The 14,807-nt window shown below is 41.5% G+C and overlaps 1 protein-coding gene across 2 annotated transcripts in view; it reads left to right on the top strand.

The window, feature by feature from the left end:
- The window catches only part of LOC144603695 (receptor-type tyrosine-protein phosphatase beta-like), a 77,064-nt gene extending 66,171 nt beyond the window's left edge, over positions 1-10,893 (top strand). For both annotated transcript variants that reach the window (XM_078417334.1, XM_078417332.1), the window contains exons 30-32: positions 2,099-2,234; positions 4,649-4,769; positions 8,767-10,893. In XM_078417334.1, the coding sequence (XP_078273460.1) occupies positions 2,099-2,234; positions 4,649-4,769; positions 8,767-8,789 (280 nt within the window). In that variant the 3' untranslated portion in view covers positions 8,790-10,893. The remainder of the gene's footprint in view (positions 1-2,098; positions 2,235-4,648; positions 4,770-8,766) is intronic.
- Positions 10,894-14,807: the final 3,914 nt, after the last annotated feature.

Genomic DNA, 14,807 nt, shown 5'->3' with positions numbered 1-14,807 from the left:
CAAACCTAACGAATGATGAAAGGTCTAGATAGCATGGATGTGGGGAGGATGTTTCCAGTAGAGACAGAGAGAGAGAGAGAGAGAGAAAGAGAGAGAGAGGGTCCAGAATCAGAAGGAGCAGCCTCAGAATAACAGGGCGGTATCTTTAGAATGGAGATGAAGAGGAATTTCTGTAGCCAGATGAATCTGTGGAATTAATTGTCACAGAAGGTAATGGCCAAATCATTGGGTATTTTTAAAGCAGTGATTGATAGGTTCTTGATTTGTAAGAGCATCGCAGGTTACGGGGAGAAAGCAGGAGAATGGGGTTGAGAAGGAAAAAAATATCAGCAATGATCGAATGGCAGAGCAGACTTGATGGGCCGAATGGCCTAATTCTGCTCCTATATCTTACGGTCCTACTAAAAAGCATAGCAGAGATGATTACTCTCTTCCGTCCCCCTGTTAACATTATGCCTTAATGATGTAATAATTCAAATTCATTGATGACACTGTTCAAGGTGGCAGGTTGGAGAGTTTTTACTAAGGGTGGAACAATTTTGCCGATCAGTCAGGCAGTATCAGCAAGAAGCTAACCCAAATCAAACAAATTATACTCGTCTCCAGATTAAAACTAAATCATCTACTCTCACAATGAATCTTAATCTTAGCTTCAGATATACCAGAATGGAGGGAAGGATATAATCTATATAGAAGCCTCCCATATTAGGATTAGTTTTGCCATTTCTTGTGATGTCTCAGAGTAAATGACTAAAGACAGATATAGAAGAGTTGCGGCTAATTTATTGGACTGGCAGCAGAATTCTAGAGCATTGATTCCACGGCACAGGTTGGAATCTTACATGGCAACTTGGGAGTTTAATTCAACAATTTAAAACAATCTGGAGATAAAACAGAAAGCTAATCACAGTGACAGTGAGTGTGAAATGACTCGATTGTCATTAAAACCCATTTGCTTCACTAGTCATAGAGTCATACAGAACAGAAACAGACCCTTCGGCATAACTCGTCCTTCTAAGCCAGTCCTATTTGCCCACTGTTGGCCCATGTCCATCTAACTTGCCCCAGGGAAGCAAATCTCCCATCTCTGCAGGGACATCTCTCATCTCCCAGTCGAGAGGTCATGTTGCAGTTGTATAAGGCGTTGGTGAGACCGCATTTAGAGTACTGTGTTCAGTTCTGGGCACCCCAGCGTTTAAGAAACGGTTAGACAGGTACATGAATAGGACAGGTTTGGAGGGGATAAGGACCAAACACAGGCATGTGGGACTGGTGTAGCTGGGACATGTTGGCCGGTGTGGGCAAGTTGAGCCGAGAGGGCCGGTTTCAACATTATATCACTCTATGATTCTATCTGGCCATGTATAACTCTAGATCCACCAATGTGAAGGACTGTTACCAATTTCATCAGGAACAATTAGCAAGCAGCACTGGTGACATTCCATGATCAGTTTTATGCAGCTGGATTAGCTCCAAAAGGGCTTCATCCAAACTAATTTCAAGTTACCAGGACAGTACAGAATTTTGACCCTGTCAATTCAACCTGGATTTGAATCGGGATAGACACGAAATGCTGGAGTAACTCAGCGGGTCAGGCAGCATCTGGAGAGAAGGAATGGATGACATGTCGGGTCGAGACCCTTCTTCAGACTGATTTAAGGGGAGGGGGCGGGACAAAGATAGGATGTAGTTGGAGACAGGAAGACTGGTGGGAGAACTGGGATGGGGTGGGGATAGAGAGGGAAAGCAGGGACTATCTGAAGTTAGAGAAGTCAATGTTCATACTGCTGGGGTGTAAACTACCCAAGCGAAATATGAGGCGCTGTTCCTCCAATTTAAGCTGGGCCTCACTCTGGCAATGGAGGAGGCCCAGGACAGAAAGGTTAGATTGGGAATGGGAGGGGAGTTGAAGTGCTGAGCCACCGGGAAATCAGGTTGGTTAAGACGGACTGAGCGGAGGCTATTTAATTTGAATGTTCAATGAGGTTAATCATTTCTACAACCTGTCTTGTCACTGATATAATATTTGCTAATTGAGGATATTGAGTTCACCTTGGTAGTTGTTTCTTATTTTATGAAAACGTCCTTATTTTTGCAGTGCTGGTGTTGGTCGGACAGGGACATTTATTGCTTTAGACAGAATTCTTCAGGAGCTGGAGATCAAGGACTCGGTGGACATTTATGGAACAGTTTATGACCTGAGGCTCCACCGGGTACATATGGTGCAAACTGAGGTAATAGGATTTAATTACAGATGCAAACATGATGCAGTACAATTTAGCTTTGTAATATCTGAATAGACAGCAGATTTGCACTTCCAGTGGTTCAATGCTGCTTTTATTGGCACATGTGCAAATGCACCGTAAAATGATTTTCTTACATACAGGCCAGTGCAGTATTCCTATACCCAAGCACATCCTCGATTAGCAAGTGTACAGAAATAGTCTACTGAGGCCGCATGCAAGAGGCGCCATGTTTTGGTGCCATTTTCAAAATCCAGTCGACGCTCTAGATCTTCCAAGTGGTGCCTGATCCAGGCAAGCCCCTGGCTGCAAAGCGGTGCCTGATCCAGGCAAGCCCTAGGCAGCCAAGCGGTGCCTGATCCAGGCAAGCCCTAGGCAGCCAAGCGGTGCCTGATCCAGGCAAGCCCCAGGCTGCCAAGCGGTGCCTGAACCAGGCAAGCCCTAGGCTGCCAAGCGGTGCCTGATCCAGGCAAGCCCCTGGCTGCCAAGCGGTGCCTGATCCAGGCAAGCCCTAGGCAGCCAAGCGGTGCCTGATCCAGGCAAGCCCCTGGCTGCCAAGCGGTGCCTGATCCAGGCAAGCCCCAGGCTGCCAAGCGGTGCCTGATCCAGGCAAGCCCCAGGCTGCCAAGCGGTGCCTGATCCAGACAAGCCCCAGGCTGCCAAGCGGTGCCTGATCCAGGCAATCCCCAGGCTGCCAAGCGGTGCCTGATCCAGGCAAGCCCCAGGCTGCCAAGCGGTGCCTGATCCAGGCAAGCCCCAGGCTGCCAAGCGGTGCCTGATCCAGGCAAGCCCCAGGCTGCCAAGCGGTGCCTGATCCAGGCAAGCCCCAGGCTGCCAAGCGGTGCCTGATCCAGGCAAGCCCCAGGCTGCCAAGCGGTGCCTGATCCAGGCAAGCCCCAGGCTGCCAAGCGGTGCCTGATCCAGGCAAGCCCCAGGCAGCTGCTGACCTCCAGCCATCGGCTGCCTTGGATGCATTGTCGCTCTCCTCACCCGTCCACCTGCAGCCTCTCCTCCCGGCCTTGTTCTTCACAGGTCACGTCCATCGTCATCACTGGCTCCATCCTCCAGTCATCGGGGGATGAGCACGGGCCAGCTCGGCAGTTCTCTCCCTGCAGGCCACGGACCACTGGGTCCACTGACCGGTTGCCAGCTCACTTCCTTGTGTGTGTGCAGCAGAATTAAAACTGTCTTCACATTCGAACTGCAGGCTATTGCCAGCTATTCTTTCATCCCGACCTTTCCCACTTCTTGCACTCACGGCTATTTTGTACTGGCATCTCAGTGGGTCAATCTTCATCATCAGTGGGTCACTTCGATCATGACTAACGACCACTACACACCTGTCATTTGGTGAAAGAGGACCAAATGGCAGACGTCTCTTTCTCATTCCCTTCACTCTCATATGATTCAAATATCAGGCAATATTCATATTCATCAACTCCACAGTGTTGCAGAATGAAGCGTCCTGCTGTTCATCATTCTGATACTTATGTGCCCTTAGAATCAGGAGTGATGACTGTTATATTTATCTATTACTAATCAACCTAATAATACCTTTCAGACACCTCATGCGTCACCATATAAATAACCTCAGGACCTAATAACATGCAGAAAAAGATAATTCATGTTATTCACAAGGCTTCGGAAAGATGATAGAAGCAGCAACAAATCTCCACAGATTATAGCCCATATAACGGTATTGTTCATGAATCAGCTCAGAGCTGCTCATTCCCCATTTCATGTTACAATTCAAATTGTCAGAGACACAGCAGAAAATCCTCAATCAGAATGTGGTATTTCGTGCAAGGAAATGCAAATAGAGGGAAACATTGCAAAAGCAAAATAACGGAATTATACACAGCAACCAGTAACTCAAATATAATCCTCCATTGTCACTGAAACCATGGAATATTTAAGAAGCAAGGACACAAAATGTAAGTGTACAGAAAGGAATTGCAGATGTGTAGGAAGGAACTGCAGATGTTGGTTTAAACCGAAGATAGACACAAAATGCTGGAGTAACTCAGCGGGACAGGCAGCATCTCTGGAGAGAAGGAATGGGTGACATTTCAGGTCGAGACCCTTCTTCAGACTGAAGTAGGGTTTCGACCCAAAATGTCACCCATTCCTTCTCTCCAAAGGAACTGCAGGTGCTGGTTTACACGGAAGATAGACACAAAGCGTTGGAGTAACTCAGCTGGTCAGGCAGCATCTCTGGAGAGAAAGGATGAGTGACGCTTTGTGATGGGACTGGAAGTAGAGGGGATTTTACAAAATTTAAGGTTGAGTTGGAGAGGTTTTTAAGTAACAAAATCTGTGAATGAATTCGCAACATTTATTGATAATAATGTCTCTCGTTGCCTGCCTGTAAACATAACTCATTGCTTCCTATATTTTCCTTTTAGTGTCAATATGCATATTTACACTTGTGCACCAGGGATGTTTTAAGGAGCAGAAAGTTACGAGGTGAACAAGAAAATCCATTGTTTCCCATATACGAAAATGTAAATCCAGAGTATCACAGAGGTATGCAAATTAATTGGGTGAATTTCCATGGAATATTCATAAACACTTCAATTCAAAAGCAGCCTGTCTGATTCATGAAACATTTATTGCCTTTCATTTTTTTATCACAATTGGTGACAAAAGGTGAACTGTTAATTTATTGCAATTTCTAACTTTAAAAAATCCATGTAAGCTGGCAAGAGTGCAGAGAAGATTTATGAGGATGTTGCCAGGACTCGAGGGCCTGAGCTATAGGGAGAGGTTAGACAGGGTAAGACTTTATTCCTTGGAGCACAGCAGGCGGAAGGGTCATCTTATAGAGAAGTACGAGATCATGATGGAAACAGGGTGAATATGTTTTTTACCCAGTGTAGGGGAATCAAGAACCAGAGGACATAGGTTTAAGGCGAGATGTGACACATTTAATAAGAAACTGTGGGGGGCTATTTTTTCACACAGGATGGTAGGTATATGGAATGAGATGCCAGAAGAAGTAGTTGAGGAAGGGACCATAACAACATCTTACTGAGTTTATAATGGTACATACTAATATGGAGCAAGATGGCAGGCAGGCAAATTCATAGACTTCTGAGAGGAAATATCTTCCAGGGAGTCAGGTCAGAGAGCTGACATTGTGAAAATTCTTTGGTCCTTAATATTACAGCAGAGGCCATTTGGTCCCAATGGAACTTTATTGTCAAGTGTACCTCAGTACAGTGAAGTTTGTTCTTTTTGCACATAGTTCAGTGACGATCCAAATATACATCAGACACAATCATACCAAGTACAAGAGTGTAACATAGTAGACTACACCAAGACAGTACACAAGAGTCACCATGTTTCAGGTGCCATCTTATACCCTTCAAGTCCAATTATTTTAAAAGTTAGTGTCATAAAGGCCCATTGCCCTGTCTATTTTCTGATTTGGTCAAGTGAGGTCAAAATATAGATACTGACATCCAATAAAGTAGTTACTGCCTGCTAATTTTCATCCACAATTTTATTTAAAAGATTCCGGATGGCATTCAGTACTTGCTTCAGTGAAACTTTGAAACCATAAGCAATTTGATGGGCAGGGGCTAGATTTTGCTGTTGCTTGCTGATTAATGTTTTATTGTCAACTAAGGTCCATCAACTTCAGTTTGGGTGCACGCCACACCTTACATTAGACAATGCACCAGAATACTTTGGAGCAAGGAACAAATAATAAAACAATGCAGGTTAACACGCACACAGATCCAAGCCAGAAGATTAAACCAAAAGAAAGACACAAAATGCTGGAGTAACTCAGCAGGTCAGGCAGCATCCCTAGAGAACATAGATTGGTGACGTTTTGGGTTGGGACCCTTCTTCTGAATCAAATTTCTTTTTTTTTAACTTCATGATCAAAAAAAGAAAATGGAGAACCTGGATAACATTTTATCCACGTCCTCTGGGGATACTGCCCGACCAGCTGAGTTACTCCAGCATTTTGTGTCTTTCTTTGGTATAAATCAGCATCTGCAGTCCCTTGTTACTAAGGTAAGCCAAAAACTCTTACCAAACTTTCAAAAAGTAGGAACGAGGAAAATAAGGCAGGAATTATGAAAGGGATCTTCAGAAAGTAGAAAGACATTGGCATAATCTCAAATATTGGAACAAAGATCATGGGAAAAACTGATCAGACCCATGATGGAGCAGAGGCAAAGCTTTAGGAGGGATATCAAAGTAAGGATAAGGTGGCTGATTTGTAGAGAGCCAGGAGTTGTTGGTGTTTACTGAGTGCAGGGCTGTGAGAGAGTGAAGACAAAGTTGGCAACAGTCAGAATGAGCTCCAATTTGTGGTGGGAAGCAGGGAGTGCAACAAGATGACCATTGAGGCTCACTGGACAGAATATCAAATAAATCAACAAATGATGTAAAGATTAATAAGGAATCAAATGTTCGAGTCTGAGATAAAGCTAGATTCAAATAAATAAAACAGATAGTGAGCATTACTATAGTTATTTTAAAAATGGAATTAATAATAGAAAACATTAAACTGGTAATTAAACATTTGTCACTCTTCACTATATGGAAACAAATGAGATCAGAAATAGCTGAAGGCCAGGAATTGGAAGAGTGGGAGGAACTCAGGAAAGTTATGAATTGCCAGAGAAAAGGTACTGAGGAAATTGTTGGAAATAGGGTTCTCCAGTCTCCAAGTCCTAATGGGCTTTATCCAAAGGTCTTAAAAGGAAAGGCAAGTGAGGTAATTGATGCATTCATTTTAATTTTCCAAAATTCCGCAGATTTTGGAAAGGGTTCAGTTGGATTGGAAAATAACACATGTTCCTCCTTTCTTCAAAAACGGGAGGAAGACACAGAGCAGGAAACTACAGGCTGAATACCAAAACCTCTATCAGAGGGAAGTTATTAAAGATGTTAAAGAAGTTTGAGTGCCTTTGTAACTCTCTTCCTCAAAGAGTAATGGAAGCTGAATATTTTTGGCAGAGAGAGATGAATATTTGATTAGCTGGCAGTGAAATATTATATTATGTAGGTGGAAATGTACAGTTATGATTGGAAAACCATCAGCCATCACTTTATTAAACGGCCAAATAGTTTTGAGGGTCGAAATATCCTGCTCCAGCACCTACTTCATATGTTCGTATTCATCTTTGTTCATCGACAATATCTTTTATCATTTGAAAGGTCAAATAGTCTTTTTGCAGATTATAAAATTATTTGCCAAATGAAGGATTGCAAACTTTGAATCTGATACAGCCTTGATATGGTATTAGTTCAGAAAATACTTGAAACTTTAGATTACAATCAATTGCATATCTGCAAAGACTGTCGTATGTTGAAAGACTGGAGCGACTAGGCTTGTATACACTGGAATTTAGAAGGATGAGAGGGGATCTTATCGAAACATATAAAATTATTAAGGGGTTGGACATGTTAGAGGCAGGAAACATGTTCCCAATGTTGGGGGAGTCTAGAACCAGGGGCCACAGTTTCAGTCAGAGAGTTGTGAATCTGTGGAATTCCCTGCCTCAGAAGGCAGTGGAGGCCAATTCTCTGAATACATTCAAGAGAGAGCTAGATAGAGCTCTTAAGGATAGTGGAGTCAGGGGGTATGGGGAGAAGGCAGGAACGGGGTACTGATTGAGAATGATCAGCCATGATCACATTGAATGGTGGTGTTGGCTCGAAGGGCCGAATGGCCTACTCCTGCACCTATTGTCGATTGTGTATAAGGTCTGAACAAACCTGTAGAGCATAGAAATGATTTTCACTTAATGATTAAGAGTAAAAAGAAGAAATGTTGATCCTTCAACCCGCACCAGCAATAATATTCTATTGACTTCATTGCTGCAGGTAAATGGGCGACTAGATTTTTACATTACAACAATAATTATATGTCAAAGCTACTTCAAGGAGCTCAATGAAAATCATAAATTAATTTCAATCAAAGAATTCCTTAGCATTATTCTCTCTATAAGAAGGAACTTCACTAAAATGGTTCCATTGCAGTTTATATTTTGGAGCCTAATCTATAATGTCAACCCCAACTCGAACAAAAAGCCAACCATGTTGCAACCATCGTGTATGGCATTAGGCCACGCATTGTTGATTAAGGTGGGTTAAATGTTGCCAGAGTGGCCGATGTAAACAAATTGAATGCACAGACTATCCAACACCAAAGGAAGAGATGCGCATTGATATTTAGGGGAAACCACTTTTGAGTTTGTCCTCAAGGCGTTTGAATGTAATTTCAAGGGTCAGTCCCATGGGGAGACTGCGGTCCCTGTGGAAGGATACCTGCACCTCACTGTGCTTGCCTCTAACAATATACTCGACTGGACTTGACCCAGAGATGTTGCAAACCTAGAAGGTGGCAACCTGACATCGAAGTGAGGTGGGAATGGTGCTTTACTGGAAATCTCCACTTCAAAACAAAGCAGCAGGAAATTACAAATTATGGGATCATTGAAAATCGATTTAGAATTTTATTTCAAATCATTAATGTGATTTCTCTTTATTAATCCCATAGACTTCCTCTTTGGAAGACACTAAAGAACACAGAGAAACTGCCATCAGCATGTAATGAACCTCAGTTGCAGCACTGCTAAATATGCACTAAAATAATGCCAGGCTTTGGATTCCATGTGTGTATAATTTATTGCCTGGTATTCCCTTTGAATATTATTATAATTTAAACTTATTAGAGATTATTGTATATACATATATTTCAAATAAATATTTCTTATATATATTTTTTAAACTGGTGGGCTTATGTATTTTATATTACCTATTACAAAAATGTATCTATTGCAAGAAAGAAAAAATAATCTGTATATAATTCTGTTCATTTTGATTGATATTTTAAATATTAATATTCACAATGCAATATTCTATGTGATCTATGTTGTTTTATAAGTAGAGATCCAATATTTGGAAGGATTATTATAACTACGCACTTGAAGGGTGATGTGTTGATACATAGCGTGTCTGTTATGGGAGTGCATGGGAAAAAATAATCACAAGGGCCTTTGTTTCTACAACAAAGGCAGCAAATGTCATGTTAATATTTCTGTAGAATGAGTGCATTCGGCCCATTGATTCTATGCTGGCTCTGAAAGAAATTCCGTAATTCCCCACATGCCCATCACCCACTACACCAGGGGTAGTTTACAGAGGCCAGTTATCATACCGACCAGCACATCTTTAGGATGTGGAAGGATACCAGAGCACCAGAGGGAAGCCCACACATTCACATTAAAAATGTACAGAGGTATTCCCACAGATGGTACCTAAAATTAGAGTCATACATCGTGGAAACGGGCCCTTTTGCGTAACTTGCCCATGCTGACCAACATGTCCCATCTACATTAGTCCCACCTGTCTGCTTTTGGCCCATATCCCTCTAAACCTATCCTCTCCATGTACCTGTCTAAATATTTTTTAAACATTGTGATAGTACCTGCCTCAACTATCTCCTATGACAGCTCGTTCCATGTACCTATCGCCCTTTGTGTAAAAAAGATTTCCCTCTGGTTTCTATTAAATCTTTTCCCCTGACCTTAAACCATTGTGCCCGGTTCTTGATTCCCCTACTCTGAATAAAAGACTCTGTGCGTTTACCCTATCTATTCCTCTCATGATCTTAAACACTTCTATAAGAGCACCCCTCATTCTCCTGTGCTCCATGCAATAAAGTCCTAGTCTGCTTCACCTCTCCCTGTAACTCAGATCCTAAAGTCCTGGCAACATCCTCGTAAATTTTCTCTGCACCCTTTCCAACTTAACAACGTCTTTCCTATAAAGGGTAACCTTTAGAATCCAAGCCAGGTCACTACTCAAAGCTCTGTTTTGCTGCCTATTCGACATATATCCATTATTACAAGTATTAAAATATTCCCAGTCGGTGTCAGTGATCACAGTTGACCTCACAATCTGGCACTCAGGCCATCCAACCTCAGCAACATCAGTGGAGATGGTGACATAGAACGTAGCACAGAATCAAGCCCTGCTGCCTGCAACATCCATGTCGATGATCCATATGCCTCCGTTCCCTGCATATCCATGTGACTTCCCTGCACTAACCTCCCATCAGAGAGGAAGACAATGAGCACTGTTCCTCCACAAGAACCCATGTCAGCAGAACTTAAAAGCCACTCGCTAGCCCGCAAGCCCAGAATTTTAACCTAATTTCTTTCCTGAACTTACTTAGAATAAAGAACCAGTTAAAAGTGGTTTAAGAGATTTTCAATTGCTGAAATGTTTCCCCAAATTTAAATTAACGGTTATACAAAAACTCCATTGATGGTAATTTAATTAAGCATAATGTTTTCTGCTGAACTGTACAGTAGCCTGTGGTTTCCCTAGAGGACAGGCAGACAAATATCACATTATTTTGTTTAGCCGCTTGCTAAAAATGCATTTTTGTTATTGCATCTGTTTGAAATGAACCAATTCGCCTTTAAATGAAAATAATTGTTAGAACAAAGACTATTTTTAATTTAAAGTTAGGAACGTCAGTTGGTGCAGTACAAAGTGCCCTACATGTAGCAGTCTTATTGCTGTATTTGCCTTCAGTCCAGAACTGGGGCTTCAAAGCTATGGATTCAATGATATCTTAAATTATCTTTAATTTATATAAACCTATGTCAATAGAAGCTGCAGAAAGTTTTTATAATGTAGAAAATTAAAATATAAGCTTAAAGAAAATGTTTGCTCTGTACTTTCTGTTTGCATCATTCAGGCACACATTTGGTTTCCCATATGTCACAGGTTGGGTAGGGAGGGTGATTGAACCTTCCGAGATTTAGTCACTAGTGATGCTCACTAGTGATATTCTGCGCGTTGAGCAATCTATCACTCGAGTGATATGTTGGGCATCTTGAAAAGATGTTTGAGCTCCCAGTCGGAGATTGGAGAAAAAGAGGGAGAGATTTACGAGTATGGTAATGAAATAAGAGCTTTTGGCTGCAGGGTTAGAGCAATGAAGGCCGAGAGAAGATTTAATGGAGGCAAACCACGACTGGTCTTCATGGTCTCAGCAAATCCAGAAGTTCTTCAAAGCCAAGAAGTTCCTTTCAAACTGCAGTCACTACTACCTTGAAGGGAAATATAACAACCAACTTTATGTGCAGCAAAGACAAACAACCACAACGAAGAAAACATTCAGAGAATCTATTTTAGCAAATACTGGTGCAGAGATAAATATTGTCCAGTGCAGAATCATTATGGAACAATTCTTAAACAAAAACATGAAGTTCAAAGCAAATTTTAAAAAAATGTAATCCATTATCATGTGGCTGGTATAAATGTGTGTCAGAGGCATCACATGACAGTGTACAGAACTAAAGATTTAAAGTGAGATTGATTAGTGGTGGATTATGTCTGAAAATAGCTTCTTTTTATGAGAACATATGTTGCACCAGTAAAGGGAAAGACCACGGTGGAAAGTCACTTACCTTCAGACACCACATATCAAGGATGAAGTGGAAGGGGGTCAGAACAGAATAAAATGTTCCAGTTAAAATTCCATCTATGCTGGTGCAGATATGCTGGGCCCAATGGTCTCCCTCAGCGCCACAAATTCCATGCTGTTCACAAATCAGTATTCCAACAGATTTCATCCTCTACACCTAATGCTTAATTCTGAATAAAATTCATAGCTGTTAGAAAAAAACATCCTAAATGCCATCAACATAAGGCTGTGGAGGCCGTCAGTGGATTTTTTAAGGCAGAGATAGACAAATTCTTGATTAGAACGGGTGTCAAGGGTTATGGGGAGAAGATAGGAAAATGGGATTAGGAGGTAGCGATCAGCCATGATTGAATGGCAGCGTAGACTCGATGGGCTGAATGGCCTAATCCTACTTGTGAACTTATGAACATTGGCTTCATAAATGACTTTCCCTCCAGACCTAGCAATGTTAAAATCAGTATTTCAGTCATTCATAAATTCTTCCAGCAATTAAGTAATTTGTGCCAATCTGCAACAGCATTTGGATAGCACCCAGTTTAGACTGATGAGCAGCAGATAACATTTAAACTCCATAAATCCAAGGTAATGACCAGTCAAACGTGCAAAATGCCACCATCTCCCCTTTGCCACATGCAACATGTCCAAGCTAGCAAAAGAGAAGTTATCCAAACTAATTCTGCTTTCCAGCTCTTTGTTCTTAGCCTTGAAGGTTATAGCACTGTACAAAATACTTCTTAAATGCAATGAAGGCTTCTGGTTCCACCAACTTTCAATAACATTTCCACACTCATCATCTTCTAAATCGGCAAAAAGTCCCCCTTCACTCTTTCCCTTCTGTTATGAATTACTTTAAATATATCAATAACTTTAATTTCATTAATTATCCTGCCTGTTAAGCGAAATAGATCCTTTAATTAGACTCACAACTTTGTACATCTCAATTAAATCTCCTTCACCCTCCATGGCTCCATTTTTTAAAAAAAGAGCAAACCCAGGTAATCTAATTTTCACCCTTGGCTAATGTTTTCAGATTTGGCATCAACCTTGCAAATCCCCTCTGTCACCTTTCTATTGTCTCATACCAAATACTTCCTGTAATGTAGCAACCAGAGCTAGACATAAAGACTCATACAATTGTTTGAGTATGGCTTGATTGTACTCCTGCATTACTTGTGCATGGTGTGATGGGCTGTTGTACTATGTATAGAATGACTTGACTGGATAACACACAAACATGGCTTTTCACTGTAAACAAATAAAAAGTCAATAAAGAATACCTCTGCTGCTTTATACAGTTTTATCATAATCTTCCTGCTCTTCAAATTCTATGCCACACTTGCGAAGATTAAGTATTTCCTTTTGCCGTTTCAATCAGCTCTTCCAATTGTCCTGTTGCCTTCGGGGATCTGTGTCACCATCATTACTGAGATCTCAAGATCAAATGGGGAAGGGTCACCATTAAACCAATGTTTAACCTAAGCATCCATATCAAACTTATGGCTCCTACATATGATCAGAAACCAAGCGCTTTCTTTCCGGCTTCCTTTTAACAGCAAGCCTCATGTCAGGAACGTGAGGGGAAACTTACTAATTTTAGTAAGAGTAAAAGCCTGAACAAAACACATGACAATTAAGTTGACGAATAAGCATCTTTCTCGTAGATAGTATGTCAGAGTTGCAATACTATCCACGTGATGAATTGTAGTAACTTTACTATCAATAGATGCTCCTGGAGCTAAAGTCTGTACCACCAAGAAAAATAAACAGCAGCATCATGGAGCAATATTTTACAATTCATTTCAGATTTTCACCCAGTTTAATTTGACGTTTGATTCTGTGCCATCCACCAACATCAGTTGATTAACTGGCCCCACTAGCAAATGTTTACGAATTATTGCTGCTTTGTGGGCATTGACTATATCCAGAGACCAAAATCATTTTATTTTTAAATTATTTTCAAATATATAATTTTTTTAATTATGCTTAGGACTATTTCAAGCACTATATACTTATCGAGGTGGCTCAAATCAAAAGATTTTCTGAAAACTGGTCAGTCAATGCAACAATGATGCTTAATAATGGCCAACACATTTTATTCATCGAGCTCAGGATCCACATATCATTGGAAAGGCCAGCATTTAATGTCCAACACTGTTTATCCTTGAACTGAATGGCCTTGCAGGCCATTTCTGAGACAATTTGTAAGTGTGGAGTCACAGATGGGCCAGACTGTGTAAATACAGAATATGGAACAGTACAACACAGGAACAAGTCATTCTGCCCACAATGCCTGTGCCAAATCTCATGACAAATTAGATTGATCCCTTTTGTCTCCATATCTATGATGCACATTTCTACAAACGCCTGTGTCTTTCTAAAAGCTTCTTAAATGACACAGTCGCATTCCTAGGAGTCAATATCACCAACAACTTCTCCTGGACTACCAATACTGAAGCAATGACCAAGAAAGCACACCAACTTTGAAGGCTTAGGAAGTTTGGCATGTCCCCTACAACTAGCACCAACTTCTACAGATGCACCATAGAAAGTAATTTATCGGGATGCATCACAGCTTGGTTTGGGAACAGCTCCATCCATGACCGCAAGAAATTGCAGCAAATTGTGGACACAGCCCAAACCATCAAACAAACCACTGACTCTATTTATACTTTACACTGCTGGCAGGGTCAGCACCATAATCAAGGACGAGTTGCACCCTGACGACTCCTCTCTTCTCCCTTCAGGCAAAAGGTATAGAAGTGTGAAAATACACACCGCCAGATTCAGGGACAGTTGCTCCCCAGCTGTTATCAAGCAACTGAATCATCCTACCACAACCAGAGAGCAGTCCTGAATTATGATCTACCTCATTGGTGACCCTCGGACTATCTATGTTCGGACTTTGCTGGCTTTACCTTGCATTAAACGTTAGACACTTATCATGTATCTATACACTGTAGATGGCTGGATTGTAATCATGTATTGTCTTCCTGCTGAGTGGATAGCACACCACAAAAACCTTTCATTGTATCTCGGTACACGTGAAAATAAACTGAACTAAGCTGTGTCTGCTTCCACAACCACCCCATGGCAGTGTG

The sequence above is a fragment of the Rhinoraja longicauda genome, chromosome 20 (genome assembly GCF_053455715.1).
Source record: "Rhinoraja longicauda isolate Sanriku21f chromosome 20, sRhiLon1.1, whole genome shotgun sequence".
Classification (NCBI taxonomy): Eukaryota; Metazoa; Chordata; class Chondrichthyes; order Rajiformes; family Arhynchobatidae; genus Rhinoraja; species Rhinoraja longicauda.
The sequence above is the reverse complement of the archived record's forward strand: the minus strand, read 5'-3'. Positions and strand labels throughout refer to the sequence as shown.